This window comes from Oncorhynchus clarkii, chromosome 27 (assembly GCF_045791955.1).
Source record: "Oncorhynchus clarkii lewisi isolate Uvic-CL-2024 chromosome 27, UVic_Ocla_1.0, whole genome shotgun sequence".
Taxonomy (NCBI): domain Eukaryota; kingdom Metazoa; phylum Chordata; class Actinopteri; order Salmoniformes; family Salmonidae; genus Oncorhynchus; species Oncorhynchus clarkii.
In genome coordinates, this window is record NC_092173.1 from 21418759 (window position 1) to 21440849 (window position 22091).

General features: G+C 43.0%; 3 protein-coding genes and 1 long non-coding RNA gene across 6 annotated transcripts in view; 3 read left to right on the forward strand and 1 right to left on the reverse strand.

The window, feature by feature from the left end:
- The window catches only part of LOC139385467 (serine/threonine-protein kinase TAO1), a 32640-nt gene extending 21644 nt beyond the window's left edge, over positions 1-10996 (forward strand). For both annotated transcript variants that reach the window (XM_071130524.1, XM_071130525.1), the window contains exons 16-20: positions 1851-2054; positions 2289-2528; positions 4312-4524; positions 4926-5108; positions 5390-10996. In XM_071130524.1, coding sequence (XP_070986625.1) covers positions 1851-2054; positions 2289-2528; positions 4312-4524; positions 4926-5108; positions 5390-5923 — 1374 coding nt within the window. In that variant the 3' untranslated portion in view covers positions 5924-10996. The remainder of the gene's footprint in view (positions 1-1850; positions 2055-2288; positions 2529-4311; positions 4525-4925; positions 5109-5389) is intronic.
- A 639-nt stretch (positions 10997-11635) lies between these two features.
- On the forward strand, positions 11636-14027 carry LOC139386245 (uncharacterized). The gene is made up of 4 exons (XR_011629020.1): positions 11636-12002; positions 12416-12553; positions 12667-12711; positions 12933-14027. It is a non-coding gene; the product is annotated as an uncharacterized lncRNA (long non-coding RNA).
- Positions 14028-14211: 184 nt separating this feature from the next.
- On the forward strand, positions 14212-19474 carry LOC139386030 (RNA polymerase II-associated factor 1 homolog). Of its 2 annotated transcripts, none has more exons than XM_071131425.1 (14): positions 14212-14549; positions 14740-14769; positions 15209-15301; positions 15488-15609; positions 15723-15789; positions 15904-16005; positions 16119-16224; positions 16637-16705; positions 16912-17015; positions 17128-17244; positions 17478-17606; positions 17809-17914; positions 18142-18223; positions 18336-19474. In XM_071131425.1, the coding sequence occupies exons 1-14, from the start codon at positions 14500-14502 to the stop codon at positions 18764-18766; spliced, it is 1608 nt and encodes a 535-aa protein (XP_070987526.1). In that variant the 5' UTR covers positions 14212-14499; the 3' UTR covers positions 18767-19474. The 2 variants fall into 2 exon arrangements, with proteins under 2 accessions (XP_070987526.1, XP_070987527.1); XM_071131426.1 differs by having other exon boundaries at positions 14311-14549; positions 18142-18205; positions 18336-19010.
- Positions 19475-19742: 268 nt separating this feature from the next.
- LOC139386031 (glia maturation factor gamma-like) lies at positions 19743-21633 on the reverse strand. Its single transcript, XM_071131427.1, has 7 exons — positions 21460-21633; positions 20885-20981; positions 20701-20750; positions 20534-20583; positions 20328-20410; positions 20038-20111; positions 19743-19885 (listed from the first exon to the last, which is right to left on the reverse strand). Exons 1-7 carry the CDS (start codon positions 21631-21633, stop codon positions 19814-19816), a joined length of 600 nt encoding a protein of 199 aa, XP_070987528.1. The 3' UTR covers positions 19743-19813.
- Between the last annotated feature and the right edge of the window lie 458 nt (positions 21634-22091).

Sequence of the window (22091 nt, forward strand, 5' to 3'; positions counted from 1 at the left end):
GTAGGGGAAGAGGTAGTTGTTTGGGCTAAATTATAGATGGGCTATGTACAGGTGCAGTAATCTGTGAGCTGCTCTGACAGCTGGTGTTTAAAGCTAGTGAGGGAGATAAGTGTTTCCAGTTTCAGATATTTTTGTAGTTCGTTCCAGTCATTGGCATCAGAGACCTGGAAGTAGATGCGGCCAAAGAAAGAATTGGTTTTGGGGGTGACCAGAGAGATATACCTGCTGGAGCGCGTGCTACAGGTGGGTGATTCTATGGTGACCAGCGAGCTGAGATAAGGGGGGACTTTACCTGGCAGGGTCTTGTAGATGACATGGAGCCAGTGGGTTTGGTCGACGAGTATGAAGCGAGGGCCAGCCAACGAGAGCGTACAGGTCGCAATGGTGGGTAGTATATGGGGCTTTGGTGACAAAACGGATGGCACTGTGATAGACTATCCAATTTGTTGAGTAGGGTATTGGAGGCTATTTTGTAAATGACATCGCTGAAGTCGAGGATTGGTAGGATGGTCAGTTTTACAAGGGTATGTTTGGCAGCATGAGTGAAGGATGCTTTGTTGCGAAATAGGAAGCCAATTCTAGATTTAACTTTGTATTGGAGATGTTTGATGTGGGTCTGGAAGGAGAGTTTACAGTCTAACCAGACACCTAGGTATTTGTATTCTAAGTCAGAGCTGTCCAGAGTAGTGATGTTGGACAGGCGGGCAGGTGCAAGCAGCGATCGGTTGAAGAGCATGCATTTAGTTTTACTTGTATTTAAGAGCAATTGGAGGCCACGGAAGGAGAGTTGTATGGTATTGAAGCTTGTCTGGAGGTTAGTTAACACAGTGTCCAAAGAAGGGCCAGAAGTATACAGAATGGTGTCGTCTGCGTAAAGGTGGATCAGAGACTCACCAGCAGCAAGAGCGACATCATTGATGTATATAGAGAAGAGAGTCGGTCCAAGAATTGAACCCTGTGGCACCCCCATAGAGACTACCAGAGGTCCGGACAACAGACCCTCCGATTTGACACACTGAACTCAATCTGAGAAGTAGTTGGTGAACCAGGCGAGGAAATCATTTGAGAAACCAAGGCTGTCGAGTCTGCCGATGAGGATGTGGTGATTGACAGAGTCGAAAGCCTTGGCCAGATCAATGAATACGACTGCACAGTAATGTTTCTTATCGATGTCGGTTAAGATATCGTTTAGGACCTTGAGCGTGGCTGAGGTGCACCCATGACCAGCTCTGAAACCAGATTGCATAGCAGAGAGGGTATGGTGAGATTCGAAATGGTCTGTAATCTGTTTGTTGACTTGGCTTTCGAAGACCTTAGAAAGGCAGGGTAGGATAGATATAGGTTTGTAGCAGTTTGGATCAAGAGTGTCCCCCCCTTTGAAGAGGGGGATGACCGCAGTTGCTTTCCAATCTTTGGGAATCTCAGACAACGCGAAAGAGAGGTTTAACAGGCTAGTAATAGGGATCGCAACAATTTCGGCAGATAATTTTAGAAAGAAAAGATTGTCTAGCCCGGCTGATTTGTAGGGGTCCAGATTTTGCAGCTCTTTCAGAACATCAGCTGACTGGATTTGGGAGAAGGAAAATGGGGAAGGCTTGGGCGAGTTGCTGGGGGGGGTGCAGTGCTGTTGACCGGGGTAGGGGTAGCCAGGTGGAAAGCATGGCCAGCCGTAGAAAAATAGATTGACCATCCATGATATCTAAATGATAGTTTTAACCATGTTTTGAGGCTATACAGTGTTGTTTACATTTACGTTGTTTGCAAACATTGGAAAAACAAGCTTCTATTTTGGCTACTGATGGGGTACGACAGTTGAACTAAACTAATGTCCGCCCTTGTTCTTCCCCCAGGAGTTGAATGAGAACCAGTCGACCCCTAAGAAGGAGAAGCAGGAGTGGCTCTCCAAGCAGAAGGAGAACTTCCAGCACTTCCAGGCTGAGGAGGAGGCCAACCTGCTGAGGAGACAGAGACAATACCTAGAGCTGGAGTGTCGACGCTTCAAGAGGAGGATCCTCATCGCTCGCCACAACGTGGAGCAGGACCTAGTGAGAGAGGTCAGCTGTAATCACTCAGCTCTCCTCATTCATACAGTCCCTTGTTTCTCTCTCTCTCCTCAAAAGAGGGTCCCATTGCCTGTTTTGTAACCATGGCTCAGCTGTGTGTTCTGCTCATTTTCCTACTTCTATACATAGTTCAAACATTCCTTTCGAATACTGCCCTTTGTCTTATAGAATGCAGTTTTCTCCTAACGTATGGTTTCTCCTCCCTGCCTGTCCGTCTGTGTGTAGGAGCTGAATAAGCGTCAGACGCAGAAGGACCTGGAGCATGCCATGCTGCTGCGGCACCATGAGTCCATGCAGGAGCTGGAGTTCCGCCAGGTCAACACCATCCAGAAGATGAGGGCTGAGCTGATCCGCCTGCAGCACCAGACAGAACTCACCAACCAGCAGGAATACAACAAGAGGAGGGAGAGAGAGCTCCGACGCAAACACGTCATGGAGGTCCGACAGCAGCCCAAGAGCCTCAAGGTGAGCACACATTGTATACTAACAGACAAATTGTTGTTTTCTGTTACTGTTAACAACCGTTATGTAGGAACCTGACCCCTCACTGTTCTGTTTGTCCTCACTCCTGTGTCCCAGTCCAAAGAGCTCCAGACCTGACCCCTCAATGTTCTGTTTGTCCTCCCTCCTCTGTCCCAGTCCAAAGAGCTCCAGACCTGACCCCTCAATGTTCTGTTTGTCCTCCCTCCTCTGTCCCCGTCCAAAGAGCTCCAGACCTGACCCCTCAATGTTCTGTTTGTCCTCCCTCCTCTGTCCCAGTCCAAAGAGCTCCAGACCTGACCCCTCAATGTTCTGTTTGTCCTCACTCATGTGTCCCAGTCCAAAGAGCTCCAGACCTGACCCCTCAATGTTCTGTTGTGTCCTCCCTCCTCTGTCCCTGTCCAAAGAGCTCCAGACCTGACCCCTCAATGTTCTGTTTGTCCTCCCTCCTCTGTCCCAGTCCAAAGAGCTCCAGACCTGACCCCTCAATGTTCTGTTTGTCCTCCCTCCTCTGTCCCCGTCCAAAGAGCTCCAGACCTGACCCCTCAATGTTCTGTTTGTCCTCCCTCCTCTGTCCCAGTCCAAAGAGCTCCAGACCTGACCCCTCAATGTTCTGTTTGTCCTCCCTCCTCTGTCCCAGTCCAAAGAGCTCCAGACCTGACCCCTCAATGTTCTGTTTGTCCTCCCTCCTCTGTCCCCGTCCAAAGAGCTCCAGACCTGACCCCTCAATGTTCTGTTTGTCCTCCCTCCTCTGTCCCAGTCCAAAGAGCTCCAGACCTGACCCCTCTCTGTTCTGTTTGTCCTCCCTCTGTACCAGTCCAAAGAGTTCCAGACCTGACCCTCACTGTTCTGTTTGTCCTCTCTTCCTCCTCCCTCTGTCCCAGTCCAAAGAGCTCCAGACCTGACCCCTCACTGTTCTGTTTGTCCTCTCTTCCTCCTCCCTCTGTCCCAGTCCAAAGAGCTCCAGACCTGACCCCTCACTGTTCTGTTTGTCCTCTCTTCCTCCTCCCTCTGTCCCAGTCCAAAGAGCTCCAGACCTGACCCCTCACTGTTCTGTTTGTCCTCTCTTCCTCCTCCCTCTGTCCCAGTCCAAAGAGCTCCAGACCTGACCTCTCTGTTCTGTTTGTCTGTCCCAGTCTGTCCTCTCTTCCTCCTCCCTCTGTCCCAGTCCAAAGAGTTCCAGACCTGACCCCTCACTGTTCTGTTTGTCCTCTCTTCCTCCTCCCTCTGTCCCAGTCCAAAGAGCTCCAGACCTGACCCCTCACTGTTCTGTTTGTCCTCTCTTCCTCCTCCCTCTGTCCCAGTCCAAAGAGTTCCAGACCTGACCCCTCACTGTTCTGTTTGTCCTCTCTTCCTCCCTCTGTCCCAGTCCAAAGAGCTCCAGACCTGACCCCTCACTGTTCTGTTTGTCCTCTCTTCCTCCCTCCTCTGTCCCAGTCCAAAGAGCTCCAGACCTGACCCCTCACTGTTCTGTTTGTCCTCTCTTCCTCCCTCCTCTGTCCCAGTCCAAAGAGCTCCAGACCTGACCCCTCACTGTTCTGTTTGTCCTCTCTTCCTCCTCCCTCTGTCCCAGTCCAAAGAGTTCCAGACCTGACCCTCACTGTTCTGTTTGTCCTCTCTTCCTCCTCCCTCTGTCCCAGTCCAAAGAGCTCCAGACCTGACCCCTCTCTGTTCTGTTTGTCCTCTCTTCCTCCTCCCTCTGTCCCAGTCCAAAGAGCTCCAGACCTGACCCTCACTGTTCTGTTTGTCCTCTCTTCCTCTGTCCCAGTCCAAAGAGCTCCAGATTAAGAAACAGTTCCAAGACACATGTAAGATCCAGACCAGACAGTACAAGGCCTTGAGAAACCACCTACTGGAGAGCACACCAAAGTCTGACCACAAGGCTGTCCTGAAGCGTCTAAAGGAGGAGCAGACCCGCAAGCTGGCCATCCTGGCTGAGCAGTACGACCACTCTATCAACGAGATGCTCTCCACACAGGCTGTGAGTCACACAGAGACCTTGAAAACACTGCAGGGAGGGAGGCAGGAGAGGGATATGTTTTTAAAAATCTGACTACTGATGATGGGCCTTTTGGCAATGAGGTCCTTTATCTACTTCCCCAGAGTCATATGAACTCATGGATAACATTTTTATGTCTCTGCTTGTAGTTTGAAGGAAGTTGCTAACTAGCACACTAGCAGATACCATAGGCTTCCAGTCATTGTGCTAATCCTCGTTAGCGAAACTACCTCTATCTTCCTTCATACTGGACACAGAGGCATAAAAATGGTATCCACAAGTTCATCTGACTCTGGGGAAGTAGATAAGGGCCTCATTGCCAAAATCCCGAAGTATCACTTTAACATTGTGCTGACCCCCTGTCTGGCACCCCTCGTCTCTAGCTGCGTCTGGATGAGGCTCAGGAGGCTCAGTGCCAGGTGCTGAGGATGCAGCTGCAGCAGGAGCTGGAGCTACTCAACGCCTACCAGAGCAAGATCAAGATGCAGACGGATGCCCAGCACGACCGTGAGCGGAAGGACCTTGAGCAGAGAGTGTCGCTCCGGAGGGCCCTACTGGAGCAGAAGGTCTGATCTTCCATACTGGGATTTTTTTTTTACATGGGTGCGTCACAAATGGCACTCTATTCCCTGTATAGTGCACTGTGGTCAAAAGTAGTGCATTTTAAGTGGATAGGGTGCCATTTGGGATGTAGTAATGGTGTATTAGTGGCAAAAAGCTTCAATTGAAATTTAGGCTTTATTTAATGTCAAGCTCCAGTTTGCGCTCTTATCATTGCTAAACCAGTGCTATTTTTACATGAAAATATTATGATACTGAGCAGCTGTGTGTACGTGTGTATCTTCAGATTGAGGAGGAGATGCTGGCCCTTCAGAACGAGCGTTCGGAGAGGATCCGTAGCCTGCTGGAGCGCCAGGCCAGGGAGATCGAAGCGTTCGACTCAGAGAGCATGCGTCTAGGCTTCAACAACATGGTGCTGTCCAACCTCTCCCCAGAGGCCTTTAGCCACAGCTTCCCAGGGGCCCCAGGCAGCTGGGCCCACCCCCAGACACAGCACCATTCTGGGGGCTCTCAAGGGCCACACTGGGGCAGTGGAGGGTCAGGGCACCAAGGCAGCCATCACCAACACCACTATCACTCTGGTCAAGGAGGGTCCCCCATGCAGCAAGCCTGGGGCCAAGGCATGCAGGGGGGTGGGGGTCCTCAGCCGTGGGGCCACCCCTCGGCAGTGCCCCTGGGGGCCAGAGGCAGTGGAGGTGTGCAGAACAGCCCCCAGGCACTGAGCAGGACAGCCTCAGGGGGGCGCAGTGAGCAGGCTATGAGCAGGAGCACCAGCGTCAACTCTCAGATATCCAACGGGTCGCACCTGTCCTACACATAGACTCCCAGTCCCAGAGTCAGAGTAGGATGCTGCCAAGTCCACAGAGCAGAGTGGGACAGTATGGGCTGAGCTCTACTACACCTCCACCTCTCTTTCACACATTTCTCATCCCCTCTCTCCTATTCCTCTCCTGTCCTGTGTACAGATGTGAATGCGTGTGGAAATAAATGTTGCTCAGGTCAAAAGGGCTGAAAGAGGCACACCCCCTCTACACATCAGTTTATTAGCACACATACAGATCAGTTCTTCTGTTTCTATAGAAACCATTCAGTGTCAACACTAAATACTTATTATTTAGTGTTCTCTCTCTTAGAAATCATTTTCATGTACATATATGTGTTATCCATAGCCACTGCTCTCCTTTTGCACCACTGAGACCACTGTCAAAAAGCCTATTGACATCTGCCAACTGCTTTTAATTTAAAAGTTGCTTAGTGTCTACCAATCACAGCAAACTAAGACAGCCCAGGAAATGCCCCTGCTCCAAATTTGATAATATATTGGCCCATCTATCTATCCAGTTACTTTATTATTATTTATTTGTTTACTCTCCTTATGCTAGCCTGCTTTTATGGTCATTTTAAATCGCAGAGATTGTTTCTTTTTCCAAATCTGAAGATTCTAAAATGTTTTAACAGGGAGAGGTTTAATAAACTGCTCAGATACCGTATAGAGCTGCTTGACAATACCTGAAACAAATGAAAGTTGGTTTTACATTATCTTTTAGGTTTGAGATTGTGAGGGACACTGGGACACAATGTTGTTGGCTTGTATTTTGGCCAGCTTCCATGAAACTCGCTTTTGTTGTTGTATCCAAGCCTACTTTTAATCCAGGCAGTTGTTATTAAACATCTCACAACTTATTTACTATCAACCCCTGTTGCAGGAATGTGGTGAAATTTTGTGAATAGGATTTTTTAAACGTTTTTACATACAAGAATCTGAGGATTTTGTAGAATTAGATCAATTATATTTTGGCTGTTATTATTTGTCCTTTTTTTTATTAAGAAAGGAAGATAATAGTTTTTTTGTAATTGCAGCTGGTAAGAGCAAGAGAAGTTTGTGTTTTTAGCAATGTCATATCATCGAGGTAGGATTTTTGTTGTGAATTTCACACTTAGACTTGCAGTTTGAAAGATTTAAATGTTTACATTTAATATATTGAAGAAGCAGTAACAGACAGTGAACCTTTTTATATCAATGAGCATTTTGCCAACATTTAGTGATCTGCATTTTATTTTATGCCTCCCTGTGGGAGTTTAAGCTGCTAATTAATCCATTTGCCAATAAGAACACTAAAGCAGAATATGAATGTTTTTAGATGCTATTCTTTGTATTTGTCTGTTTCGAATGCAATGCTAGGGGTCCAGGCTAACCATAGCTTCAACTATGGCCACATTCAGCTGTTCTGTACTACTGTAGTGTGTGGCATTGGCCACTAGGTTGCAGTCTTCAACCGCTCCTTAGGCCATAATAGCACACCTACAGTAGATCCAAATCTTCACTGTTGTTTAGAGTTTCCAAGTGGGTCGGTGTCTCTCATAGCATTACTACATCAGCCAAAACCAGAGGGACATGGCAGATCCATAATAAACTATAGGCTTAGCTAATAGCTAAAAGTGTATATGAATGTTAATACTCAGTAAGATGGTGCCTTTGTATGCCCTGATACTGATCATTTATTCTCAGTGTAAAACTGGCATATTTTTTTATGTTTTAGTTCAGCTCAGATTGATTAAATAGTTAACCAAGTTTGTATTACATTTCGCATCATTCAATAAAAATTATGTAATTCAGGAAGAGAGGATCCTAACATCTATCCTCATGTACCTCTGAAAAGGATGTCGATATCAGGAGTTTTGTGAAGTGATCAATTGAACAGAAGTTCTAAAGGTGATAATATCATGCATACAGGTACTTGAGGGCTGGTTCTGGGTGTCTGCTGTGCGGAGGATGACAGATTGTGAGTTCCATCTTAGTTGGCTGAATGATCGAGGAGGGGATCAGTATAATTAATGATGGGCTACATGATTGTCTGATACAAGAGCCAAGACTCTGTAATACCTTTAAGAACCCTGACATTTATCAGTTGATTTTATTTTAGTGCCTTTAAATACTGCTGCCTTGTCAAAGCACTTTATACAGTACATACAATGTATACAGTAAAACACATGGTAGTTTGACTTTATTTTAGGCACAGCAACATGAGGGATGAATATTTTGTGTCTGTATTATGTGGTTGAGGTGGGGAAGTTGAAAAGTTTAGCTAATAGTTTACCTTAAAGTCAGATACGTAGTGAGGATTTGAATACCTGGGGTTAATTACAAGTGAGTTAGCAGAGTCATACCAGTATATAGACCTATTTCTATGGCGCTATGGAGGATTCATGTTGGACAAGAACGAACCAGATTATGGTGTATGGTGACAGGGATAGTTAAAGGACTTCTATTGTATGCTTGTTTAAAAAACACCTTTTGCACTAAATGTTGCAGGCCAGGTTTAACGACGTAAGTGGGCACAGTAGAGCATAGCTTCCATAAGTAGGACAAATATATATGATTTCAGAATGTGTTTGAAAGGGAAAGATTTAATCTCAATGTAATGGCTGTTTTTGACCATGACAGCAGGCTTGGCAAGGAGAACATGTTGTGGGAGCTGGTTAATGTAATGTTGTCAGTGTTTAAAATGATAATGGTCCACAACTTGAGCAACACTAAAAACTCTGCAATCAGGAAAAAAGAGACCATCTCATCACCCTAAAAGTAACAATGGCAGGTAAATGAAGCGCATATACTTGTTAGTTACTGGTGTTCTGCATGTAAATATAACACTCACACTAAATGATCATTCTACACTTATGTTGGTGAGTGGTTAAAAAGTGGTTAAAGCTGGAATCCTTAATGGTAAAACTGCCACTTCCATTTGGGATGTTACAACAACCGAAGTTACTGCAAACAACGAACACTATTTTTTTTCCTATCGGACATCAATGCACGCTCTATATTTTTTTACCACACTGCTCAACGCACCTCTCAGTTTCGTCCACAAATTAATAACCAAGGTGCTGGGGCAGACAGTGGCACTGTTTCCCCTAATGCGGATTCCATCTTTTAAAGGTGGCAAAGCACTTATGTAGTTATTTCCTTGGACACCCACAGTGGGTTCTATCTGTAAGCTCATTCTCTCACCCATGAAACTGCTTCTTTCATGGGTGAGTTTATGCCATTGTGGTTCCCCTCTTTATTTTCTCACCCTCCATTCCCTCAATCACCAAGTCTGCAATTACTATGAGGGTAACTATCTCTATGGAAATCTAAAACACTTTAAAAACATATATATTGAGGATGCCACAAGGCTCTAAAATACCTAATGTTGCAGATATCTTAGGAAATTAAAGTGGGGTGAAATGTTCATATTGTGTATATCTACAATTTAAGAGATTAAATGTTTTAACTAAACTTGCTTTGTGACGAAGAACATTTTTTTTTTTAAAATCTATAAGACTAACATTATTTAACTTGACAGACACTAACCAAATATTAAACAACGTTGAGATTGGTATGAGGGTCTGTAAAAGTAACTGATGAAAAGTGAGCTTGGTTGTGTGTACACTGACTCTTACTGCTTCCTGTGCATGCATAGCCTACACTGTCATTTTCCTTTACTGTCACACACTTTGTTAGTCATTGCACCCTTCATGACGCCTGTCATTGCAGTAAGTCTGTACTTCCTGTGTTTCCTTCTACTCCACCCTCTCTACATTCACATCCACCAGATTAGTACCTATTCTGATGTTTGTTCTTGTTGAATGTGATGCTTCAATTGTGCGGCAAAAACTTGTTTGATTTTACGGGCACAAAGAGATGCAGGAGAAGTTTGTTTTAAATGGTTGCAGACTCTAATCCCCCAATACAATTCTCCAATATCTGCCTCAGAATCATATCCAACTGTCCTTTCCAAAAAGCAGGCATGGGTTTCATTATGTTACAGTACATAGGGCTGTGAGTGTGTCCCAATACTCTCCAAAACCTTCCACCTCATGTTTCCTTTCATTTGTAACCACAGAGAGTTGAAACGCCTCAATAGGTTAATTTACCACTATAATGCTTATACCGACCAAGTCTTCTATGATCAGTGGTCAGGGGAAAAAAGGTATTTCTGATTATTGGGACCTAGCCCATGTTCAGGTCAACAGTTTCTTAGGTCAATGGTTAATTCACATGTCAGGCCAATGAAAGGTCCTTGCTATCCATGGTCCTTGGGATGTCCCTACCCCATTGGAGTTGACATTTTCAAATACTTAGGGTTCAGGGTAGGGATGTCCCAAGGACCCCGGATAGCACTAACCGCCAATGAAACCTCATCTCATATGAGATCGATTGCCAACCCATCACACATTTTTGTTCATGTTTTATTTTGTATTTTATTTTTGTGAGGGAGACTACTTAGATATTTGTATTCATATTTGTTTTAATGATGTACAAGGCTTCTCCACCAACCTGGATAATGCTTTTAATTATAATTTAGCATTGATGGTGTCAGCTAAATAAAAATGGAGGTCCTCCCTCTGGTCAAACACTGTGCCATCCCAGAGCTGCCAAGCCCACCACTGCATTGTTTCATCTCCAGAGTTCCCTTTGGCTTGGCCTGATGGCATGACATTTTAAAAATAGCATGATGTGAGCTATTTGGTTCTGGTCAGATGGTCAATGTAGAGGCTTGAAAAGATTGAGTGGTGATAGGCTACTTATGAAAACAGAGGATCCATTTCTATGAGGATATCAGTATTCTTCCTTGGCACAGCATTACCACTACAACTCATATATAACCTGTATTAAAATGTATAAATTGTGAAACCTGTTATTGAATGTCTGAAAGATTATGAAGATTATACATACATTTTCACCAAAACAATATACAAAAAAGTTAATTGAAATGTGTAAAAAGATTCATGAAACAGAAGAATAAAACTAGGATCAAATCTACTATTTTGTTTGTATTATAATGACTATTGTGCTGGCAGAGGGATATTGAACAGAAATCAGCTGTAATAAAGTAATTTTAGTATATAATTTGTGTCCTGTCTTTTCAATTTGGAGCAGAAGAAATTTGAACATTGTGTTAGAAAATGTTCACTTTGTACAGAATCATTGAGCCTGGTTGCCATTCTTTGTTCAGTTATTACATTCCACTACCTGTACTGTCATTTGCCAAATTTGGAATATGTATGGCACAATTTCAGTGCCAACAGACATTGCATTTTAATTCCATAATTTTTGAATTTATATATTATATATATATATACACTATATATACAAAGGTATGTGGACACCTTCAAATGAGTGGATTTGGTTATTTCAGCCACACCCGTTGCTGACAGGTGTATAAAATTGACCACACCGCCATGCAATCTCCATAGACAAACATTGGCAGTAGAATGGCCTTATTGAATAACGCCGTAACTTTAAACGTAGCACCATCATAGGATGCCACCTTTCCAACAAATCAGTTTGTAGGCAAGCAATAAACATTTCAGAACTACTCGTCGAATAAGACGAATTTTGGCAAAGAGATTTATTTATAGACTAATACACTTGAAACAAATAGCCAAACCGAAAACTGCAGACATTACTAGTGCCTCCCCGCGATCAAACCGTCATAAAAAAAAATACATGAAACGCTGCCTAAAACGCGAGGGGGGGCTTTTCGGCACAACACCGGAAATAACTCACTGGTAACGCAGTAACTTTGCTGGTGCATGCAGGCAAAGCTGCCCGTGAACATTGAAAACATGCATGTTAGCTGGCTAAATAGCGATGCAATGTTATATTTGATCAAGTAAAATGATATTAACTTCCCAAATAAGTTATTAAGCAAGCTAGCTAAGTGTTCTAGCTTGCCAACAATACAAAACCTCAGTTAGCTGGTGCTAATTGCTATCTAGCTGTATGTAGCATTGCGTATAGCTAACGTTAGCTAGCTAGACCAACCAAGTTTAGCTAAACATCTTGCCTCCATGAATGTTATTGATATTCACGGACTTGGATACCATTAACTCTGCTCCCATCACGATTAAAGGTAAGATACTTTATTTCCAATATTTTTTGTTAGCTGGCAATGATGCATGTCACCAAGATTGAGTTAGCTAGCAGCTAGCTACCCTCTCACTGAACACAGCTGATCAACGTTCCTCCCTACTTAGCTAGGACATCTGCTAGTTTGCAAAGACCAACGTACTGCTTGTTTGGTATGGGCTTGAGTTAATGTGCTAGTGTTGATAATCCCTGAAATGTCCTTGCTTTCAACCAAAAAACAAACCGTGTTTGCAATCCAGATCTAAAATTGGCATTGCTTAATATTGTTATCTTTCTTCAGGACTAGCAGTTCTCATGTTGCTGCCACCAGTACCTTACCTATTTGTCTGCATAGGACTGTAGTGTTGGTATGTTCCCCTATGGTTTAACTCTCCTCTCTGCTCTGTCTCAATGTAGAAGCCCCAGGATGGTGTGTGAGCTGCTTGTCTCCTCACTATGGTTCCTTTTTGTAATATTTTGGGTGGAGACCATAAGCGTGTGGCTATTCCTATGTATTTTCTACCAGGACCAGGCATTTTATCACTGGGGAGATGGGTATGAGTATCTAATCATATTTTACACACAGGCAACTTGCTGATTTTCAATCGTCTTACAAATATCCAGATGAAGTATCAAACAGACCTTCCTTTCTCATTGTGTTACTTCAGGGTATTTGCAGATGACCCTGGCCAAATGCTGTACATGTTGAGCAGGTGAGTCCTAATTTTGATTTCTATCTGTTCTTAGATGTGATCAGATTAAATGCAGTACTATAACTTGTATCTAAAATGGGAAACTATACCGTTGTTAATAGTTATTACCATGTAGCATGTCACAAGAATGTGTTTACAGATACTGACAAGTGAATAGGCATGATCTGGTCAAGTTTTTTGACACTTTCATGAATAAAGTCTCCATTGTTCTCTTTCCACAGAGTGGATCCCTCTGGACAGATGCAGACCTGAGATAGGGAAAGAATATGAGGAACAGCACATCATGGATTGTTGGATGGATCTCTCCAGATATAAAATGTTGGGAGCTGTATGTTTGAGCCACTCCTATAAAATAATGAGAACAAGTAGTCGTTTTCTACCTCCCTGCTACTGGTTCCCTCTTAGATATAGCGCATGGTCTTTGTCAACATGAACAAACTGCATTGAATGCAGTTGGATTGTTGTTGGATATGGGTAGAGCTAGCTTCCTGCAGCTTGGCAGGAAGAACCAGGGAGGGGGTCCTGCAGTAACTGGAAATGATGCATAGTAAGGCTGCTAAGTGTTCCCCACCAAAGCATGAACCATCATACACATGTTCTATTTCTATTGTCTGTGTTAATATGTGATATAGGTCAAAAAATGTGAACAACACTTGGCAGATGCTTTGAAAAAAGTTTTTTAACTGTGATTTAGTCCTTAGTCAATGTCATTTTTGTGGATTTCGGCAGACTTGCACATTATCATGGTTGTACACGTTTGTTTGTTTTCACAAATCTGTCTATATACATAATCCGCTTCAGTCTGGGCACTTACATGACAGTGTCACTGGATTGTTTTGTGATGTAGAACACTAACATTATTGACATGACACACACATTTAATGAAAAGCTTTACTCTTGGAACTGTTACAACATTATGAAAATATAATTTGCACTCATCAGTATTTTGCAAGTTTTGAAATTTGCGCTCAAACTAAAATGTTGAATGTAGCTTTTTTGATGAAGACCATAGATCTGGGTTTCCTTGTTTTTTGTTGCTGTTGTAAAGCTCACACCTCAATAAAAATGTAATGAATGCTCTAATAGCAAATGAGGAAAATTATTAGAATCCATAGATTAATTCCACATTTCGATTTGTACCTGTTCATAACATGTCAATTGTCTTAATTGAACGATTGTCCTTCTGTAATGTCAGGCATAGCCTAAAACAAGTATTGTCTTTAATGTCGACTTCTTGTTTAGGAAAGTGACATCAATGGTACGTTTGTTTTTATTTCTTTGCATCCGAAGACAGAATAAATTCTAGCATTTTCCAAGCTTGTTGCACTTCTATTTCAAACAGTTTTATGCTACAGATTGGTTGTCAGTATGTAATTTCTCCATTTTATATTCCAATACAGTAGAGGGCGATGATATTTTATTTTTGTAGCTTGCTTTCCGACGTAGAATCGTTTAAATTGATACTGACCGGTTTAAGGTACAACTGCCTACCACAAATCCACATACGATATATAGCAAATACATGACGGTAGATTTGCTACGCAATTACATTCAGGCCGCTCCGAAGCTACCCATGAAAATATTAGGGGTCCTACTAGTAGTAAGATGCCGCCAGCCAAGACAGAAAAGCAAAAAGAGCGCAAGCTCTGACTACTTTGGAGTAAATAGCTAGGTAGTCAACGGAGGTTCTTATTCTTTCAGGTAAAGTGTTTTAGTAAGGAGTTACTTGATCGGTTGTTTGAATTTACGTGAAGCTGTGTTTCCAGTCGTGATCATTATTTTAAGAGAATGGCTCCAACTATACAGACACAAGCCCAGCGAGACTCAGACGGTCACAGGTAAATATTTTCTCCGATGTATTTGCTTTGCCGCAAACTAGCTACTGACGGCATGGCTAGTTAGCGAACATCATAATTTACATATGTTCTGACTGTTACTATTGAAATGGGGGCTGTGTTACTTCCTATTTATTCAGTCTCAGCTCAGTGTGTAGCTAACAACACTTGCTTTTTCTATCAACATGTCTAGGAGTTCATCACACAGAACTGTTCCAGAGAGGTATGCTTGCAGTTTGATGTTTCAACAAAACAGAATCAGTTACAATTCAATAAGTGTTTTTAAAAAATGCAAATAGGGTTGGAGATCTCTATTCTTTTAACCTTTATTTAACTAGGCAAGTCAGTTAAGAACAAATTCTTATTTGCAATGACTGCCTACCGGGGAACAGTGGGTTAACTGCCTTGTTCAGGGGCAGAACGACAGATTTTTACCTTGTCAGCTTGGGGATTCGATCCAGCAACCTTTCGGTTACTGCTCTAACCTCTAGGCTGCCTGCCTGCCACCTGCCCCGTCATTGACAGATCAAAACCCATATGACCATTAGGTGGTTATGAGGATATGTGGCATCAGTGGTTGATAGAACATGATGATGACTACTTCTTCTCTGTACATTTTTTTTAAATTTGTGCTTCCATGTTTGTCCCAACCATTCTCCCAGGTCTGGCGTGGTCTGTCGGGTAAAGTACTGCAATAGCCTGCCTGACATCCCATTTGATCCCAAATTCATCACATATCCATTTGACCAGCACAGGTAAACACCCTTGTTCCTACCAAGTTCCTTCTGCTATAAAGGTCAGTCCCGATGTTGCTATGTATATTAAATGTATTGTTGTTGGAACCACAGTGTGCAGCTTTTCTTTTCTAAGCCTTCTCACATAAATACCGATCTGCCGCTGACTCTGATGTGACTGGATGTTGCTCTGTCTGGTGTTGACAGGTTTGTGCAGTACAAGGCTACATCGTTAGAGAAGCAACACAAACATGAGCTGCTGACTGAGCCTGACCTTGGTGTCACCATCGACCTCATTAACCCAGACACCTACCGTGTCGACCCCAGCAGTACGTTTCTGAACGACATACACAGTTATACCACACAGTCAGTATATTTTTGTGGTGGTTACTTGAAGCTTGTGTAGTACTGAATTGGAATCGTCCCATCCTTATTTTTCTAGTTCTTCTTGATCCAGCTGATGAGAAGTTATTGGAGGAAGACATCACAGCTCCATCCAGCTCGAAAAGGTTTGGATACAGACTGTGTACCAGTCAATACAGTATCTGTGTGACAAAATTCAACTAAAATGTTAAGAATGACTTGGAATCTGTGTTATGAGCTCTTTGTTTGTTTTCCTGTAGATCTCAGCAGCACGCCAAGGTGGTCCCGTGGATGAGGAAAACTGAGTACATCTCTACAGAGTTCAACAGATATGGTGTCTCCAATGAGAAAGTGGAAGTCAAGTAAGTGTGACCTAACAGGCTAGCTAACCACCACATTCAGCATTCACACTTCCCATCTTGTAATGTTTTCTGTTTGTCCCACCCCTTCTATGACCTATGTGTTCTGTCCTTAGGATCGGTGTGTCTGTCAAACAGCAGTTCACAGAGGAGGAGATATACAAGGATAGGGACAGCCAGATTGCTGCTATTGAAAAGACCTTTGAGGATGCACAGAAACCGGTGAGAGTGCCCCGTGTTTGGCTCTGCACAATTTACTGTGCGATATTCAGTCCAAATAGGTCTTTCAGTAACAACTTCAAAGTCAATGTCCAGCTACACAGAGATGACACAGTTCATTGTATGCTCCTTCTAATATGATTAATTCCATCACAAACAAAGTTAATGTCGGATCTTATTTGTACCTAAATTGTCACAGCAAAATAATTGTGCAGCAACAGGATTTTAATGTTTAGTCCATAATGTTGCTTGATTGGTGGATAGGCTATTAGCTGGTCAAAATGTGGCTACATGAAAAGTGGTACACTGTTAATGTAGCTGTATAATATAACAGGAAAATTCTCAGCAACAAAAGTGATCAAATTAAGATCCTAGTATCTGTACATCACACGCTGTGTTCCTCCTCTTCCCCCAGATTGCCCAGCACTACAGTAAACCCAGAGTCACTCCTGTGGAGGTGATGCCTGTGTTCCCTGACTTCAAGGTGAGCATCCATAGCACTCATCCGGACACACAGTATCATTGTACTGGTCTTGGCTACCTATCTGGATTATGCCCATTGTCTTTGTTCCTGGGGAGTCATTGGTTCCTGTATCTGTTTCGAGCTGGATGTGTTTAACTGTTGTTGTCTTGCCCTAGTGTGTTGTGGTAAAGAGTAAGCATTTGTATGTTCTGTTCTCTGCTCCCCAGATGTGGATCAACCCGTGTGCTCAGGTAATCTTCGACTCTGATCCTGCGCCTAAAGACATGTCAGCACCCCAGGGTGTGGAGATGATGTCACAGGCCATGATTAGGTGAGGAGAAAACATTGCCACATTGTGTGTGTGTGTCTGTGATTTTCTGTGACCATCCTGCGCTATGACAATTTACATAATGTTCTGAATTGTTTATTGTTGTGACCTGCAGAGGTATGATGGATGAGGAAGGAAACCAGTTTGTGGCCTACTTCCTGCCCAATGAGGAAACAATTCGCAAGCGCAAGAGAGACGTGGATGAGGAGCTGGACTACATGCCTGATGATCTGTGAGTCATCCAACAAGCATTTACACACTTGAGTAGACGGGACACCAACAATTCTACTGATATGTTAACTGAATATTATTGGTATAGTTTTCACGTTGTCATTGTCTACTCCCTCACACCTACTTGGTTCACCTTGTCCAAGTACAGAACCTTTATGGTGTTGGAATCTCTGAAACACACTTACTGTAACATTGAACTAGATGTGATGAGGATGGTTTCTTTGTGTGTTCTAGGTATGACTATAAGATAGCCAGGGAGTACAATTGGAACGTGAAGAACAAAGCCAGCAAGGGCTATGAGGAGAACTACTTCTTTATCTTCAGAGACGGAGATGGAGTCTACTACAATGAGCTGGAGACCAGGTAACCACTGGCTGGAATGGGGGTTCTCAAAGTGGGGGTCTGTTGGGTTTACTGTAACAAGAGGTGACATGGGTTTCTCTTGGAAGAGAGAATCGCATTCTGGTAGATTTGTATTTTCTAGGGTGGGTTTAGTTAGTTTGTTTTGGCCTGAGGACACCACCTGTGAAGGTTGTTGTTCTGACTGTGTTGTCCTGGATTGCAGAGTGAGGCTGAGTAAGAGGAGAGCTAAGGCTGGAGCCCAGTCTACTACAAACGCTGTGCTGGTGTGTAAGCACAGAGACATGAACGACAAGGAGCTGGAAGCACAGGTGAAACTGCTAGTCAGGCCCTCCTTTGGGGGGGTTTACTTCTGTTTTTACTTCTGTTTTCTACACTGAGCATTACTTTAAATCTGTGGAAACTACTGTGTTTACTTAATACGTGGACCTCAACGCTGATAGAGATGAACAGGTAGTGCTGGACATCAGCAGAAAAGTGTACATTTGCAAACATCGAAATAATTAGAGTAATAACAACATCTGTCTTTGTCCATTAGGATGCGCGTAAGGCTCAGCTGGAGAACCATGAACCAGAGGATGAAGAAGAGGACATGGACTTGGGTAAACTGCAGGACTCTGGTCAGTCTCTGTCCTCCCCAATGATTACTACTGTGTCTGAAGAGTCTCTGTTTACGACTGCTTCTTAGATCCATATGAACTAATTGTCTGTATCTGTTTGTCTCCACCCCAGGTGATGAGAAGGAGAAAGGCAGCGAGAGTGAGGCAGACAACTCTGACAGTGACTCTGACAGGGAGGATGAGGATGGGAAGCGGAGTGGAGCTGAGAATGATGACGAGGAGGGAGCGAAACGGAGGAGGAAGGCCAGTGGTAGCGGCAGTGAGAGTGGCGAGGAGGAGGTCAAGCTGGCGGATGAGGTGGAGATCTTCGGTAGTGATGACGACAGTGATAACGATGATAACGAGCCCAAGAATGGAGCAGCCCGGAGCAGTGGGGAGGAGGGCAGTGGGAGCGAGGAGGAGAAGGAGAGCCATAGGGAGAGGAGTAGGAGCGTGTCTCCGGCCCACAGTAGCGGTAGTGACCACTCAGAGGGTGGCCGTGCCCAGAGCGGGAGTGGCAGTGAGCAGGCCTCAGATTCCAGCGATGGCAGTGACAGTGAATAAGAGGCCTTCTTACTGTGACAACGCTGGCACTCCATGCCTTACCCCCGAGCTCCAGCCAGCCCAGTCTCACGAGTCCCACCCGCAGAACAGCCCTGTCTTTACAGAGGCCAGCATCTCATTCCTGTTGAGAGTTGGTCTGCTACTTTTTTTTTAGGAGAGACACAATCTCTAAAAGACTACTACAAGGCTTTTGGGTACTTGTAAGTGCCAGTTACTCAAATGTCAGACTTTTGCTCATAGATATAGTTGGAGCCACTATCTTAGTAGTTTTGTGTACAGGACATGCTTCATTGAATACAATTATTTCCTACCAACAACATATTTAGTTTGTTCTTTTAAGCCTGGGTTTCTTTTATTTTTTTTGTCTCACTCAATATGAGGCACTTAGTGGTGTGAAGCAGAACTAAAAAAAATACATCATTCTGTAGACTTTTCTTGTGCATAAATCTATTAAATGTTTTTTTTTGTCCTCAGCATTTGAGCATTCAATGCATTATAAATGTAATTGGAGCAGCCAATAAAATGTGAGCTAGTTTTGTAAGGAAAAGTTGTTGTTTTTTAAAATGTTTTCAAAAGAACATTTATTTTTCTGCCCATTTCTTGTTTCCCCCTCAAACTATTACAATGAACCTGAATAAGTTCAGTTGTGATGGAAACTTCTTAACATTTAGACATTGTAAATAAATGGTAGTAGCTGACTTCACAACATTTATGCCTGTATGCTTCTTATACTGCTAACAGTTACCCTCTCCAAAGTCCCCTGTTTTTAGATTAACTTGTATTCCTTGAAACATTTTCCTTCTGATGTAGTAATAATGTAGCCTGGTCCTAGATCTGTTTGGCCTATCAGCAACTCCTTCTCACTCATTGGCATGACCATTCCACGAGGAGTTGTTAAGAGAGCAGAAACTGGCAACCAGGCTACTAGTAGTAATGGTTTGAGTATAGCTAAGGAATAAGAATGCAATAACACAAGTGACAATAAAAGCAATTTATTGCAAACTGGTAATGAAGTTCATGTTGCACTTTTGCCAACATGAACACTGTTCAGCGAAAGAAAGACAGTTTGTTTATCAGCCACTCTTCAGACAAGTCATCTATGTTTCGCGTCTCAAAAACCTATTGAGAAAAAAGGGGTAGGAGGATCAGGCTTAACATGCTTATTTTCTGAACATGTTCTATTATAACTTCTCCATTTTGTGAGTTTAGTGTTGGACTTATGTTCAGATCATTATTATCAGTCAATACTCGAAACGGACAATAGTCCTGACCTTTGTGAGCTCTGCTGCGGAGACTAGTTGGTTCTTGCTTCCTGCGTACATCATTTGCTGCTCAGGCTTGCACCCTGTCGAGATGAGGAGGGTGCATAAGGGTGCATAAAGCTACAGATGTCTGTCCACTGAACCTTTTTCATCTCCATATAAACACTGAATCTCATTTCTACTTTCAATTATCAACCTTTACTACCTTTAAAAAGTTATTGTTCAAAGGGATGTTGCAGTACAGTAATGCTAATTCTTCACTTAATTGGCTGTTCACTGAATTAGGGTGGTTTACTCACCCACTGGACTTGAGAATATGAAACACAGCGGGTAGGACACCCTGCCATCTGTATGGATGTATTTGTAGCTGTAAACAATGAATGTACACTATATTGTCAAGGAGATCCAATCACTGGTCAATGATACAACTCAACACTGGCAGTGCTGGTGAATATGAGGTTAATAGATTTCTGCTGTATCACTCTGACATGTTACAAAAGGATATCTTGGCTGCCGCTCTGGAAGTTCATTCCTCAGTTCATCCAGGGAGATGTCCTAAAATGTGAGAGCATGTTTTGAGTTGAACTGGTATTGATAAAGGCGTGGATGGATTTGAGTAATTATTAACTCAGTATGGGATATTCAACATCTCAGGTAGACATTGTGACTTGCCTCATACTCTTCCTCCAGGATCACAAGCTGTTTTGCCATGTCAATTTTCACTGAGGGAATAGGATCATCATTCTATATTGAGTCTTTAACATATGTTTTTCTGTTTCTGGGTTTATTATGTTTGTTTTTTTTAATTAGGTGAAACAGGACAATTGGAACACGCTTTCGATTAAGTCTTACTCACTCAAGATGGCTGCATTGTTGGTCTCTTTTCGAAATCTGAACTTCTTCAGTTTTTCTTTCAGACTCTCATCCACCTCGCACACAACCAAAGAGCTTGACTAGAATGTAAATGTGAAACAAGTTCATCAACCGTGGGAAGTTTTGACACATTGTAATTGTATATGTTGGTCATATTGCTACTGTCAGGCTACATCATTGAAAGTTCTGTCATATTTCACTCAGTGAGAGAGAGAGAGAATGGGGACAGGGGAGAGAGAAAGAGGAAGGGAGGGAGGGAACCAGAGAAAGAGGTTTTAGAGCAACTTGTTTTGATATCTTAAGTGCAAGATTCCATGAACGCATAGCTCATAACAAAATCTTAAAGTGACATATTGAGACCAGGAAGTGCTTTTGTTGCATCATGGAACGACACAGCTTCCTGTGTCAAGATGGTATGGGGTAAGGGAGGGAAGTAGCAAAAATACATTTACGCCAGCCTAAAAACCTTTACAACATAAACTAGGACATCACCGCCCATGCCAAAATACATTTTCCAGGTAAAGTGCAATATTGTAAAAAATAAACGGTCTCCCATACCATTCTAGAAGAGGTCTTGTTTTGGTTTCTTGTCTGCAAAAGTATTGTCTTCTTGTTGAGGTTGTTACTTCTCTGCCAACTGCTTGTGACAGGATGCTGTCTTACTCTCAAGATCCTCCTTTTATATAATAGCACATACAGTAGGGGAGGGCAGACATGTACACATATGAGCATCCCCAGTACCCCCTCACCGCACTGTGTCAGATCTAGCCTTCTTGTTAGGGATATCGTTAGTTCTATCTGCAATCCTTTGTCGCTGTACCCGACAGCAAATTGTGCCTTTTTAATAATACAATGTTGTATACAGGGCGGCAGGTAGCCTAGTGGTTAGAGCATTGGGCTTGTAATCAGAAGGTTTCTATATCCTTAGCTGACAAGGTAAAAGTCTGCCGTTCTACCTCTGAACAAAAATGTGTTCTTAACTGACTTGCCTAGTTAAATACAAAAATAACCAAAATATTTAGTGTTGCAACAAGATAAAATAACAAAGTGATATTCTCTTTTTGAATGTGCGGGGTGCTTGGTTTGACAGCAGCTATGCAGCATATCAAAGAGGAAGAGAAGAAGCGAGAGGGATAATGGGCCCAAAATCTCTCTTCTCCCGCAGGTGGTGTTTTTGTATGGAGGTCATG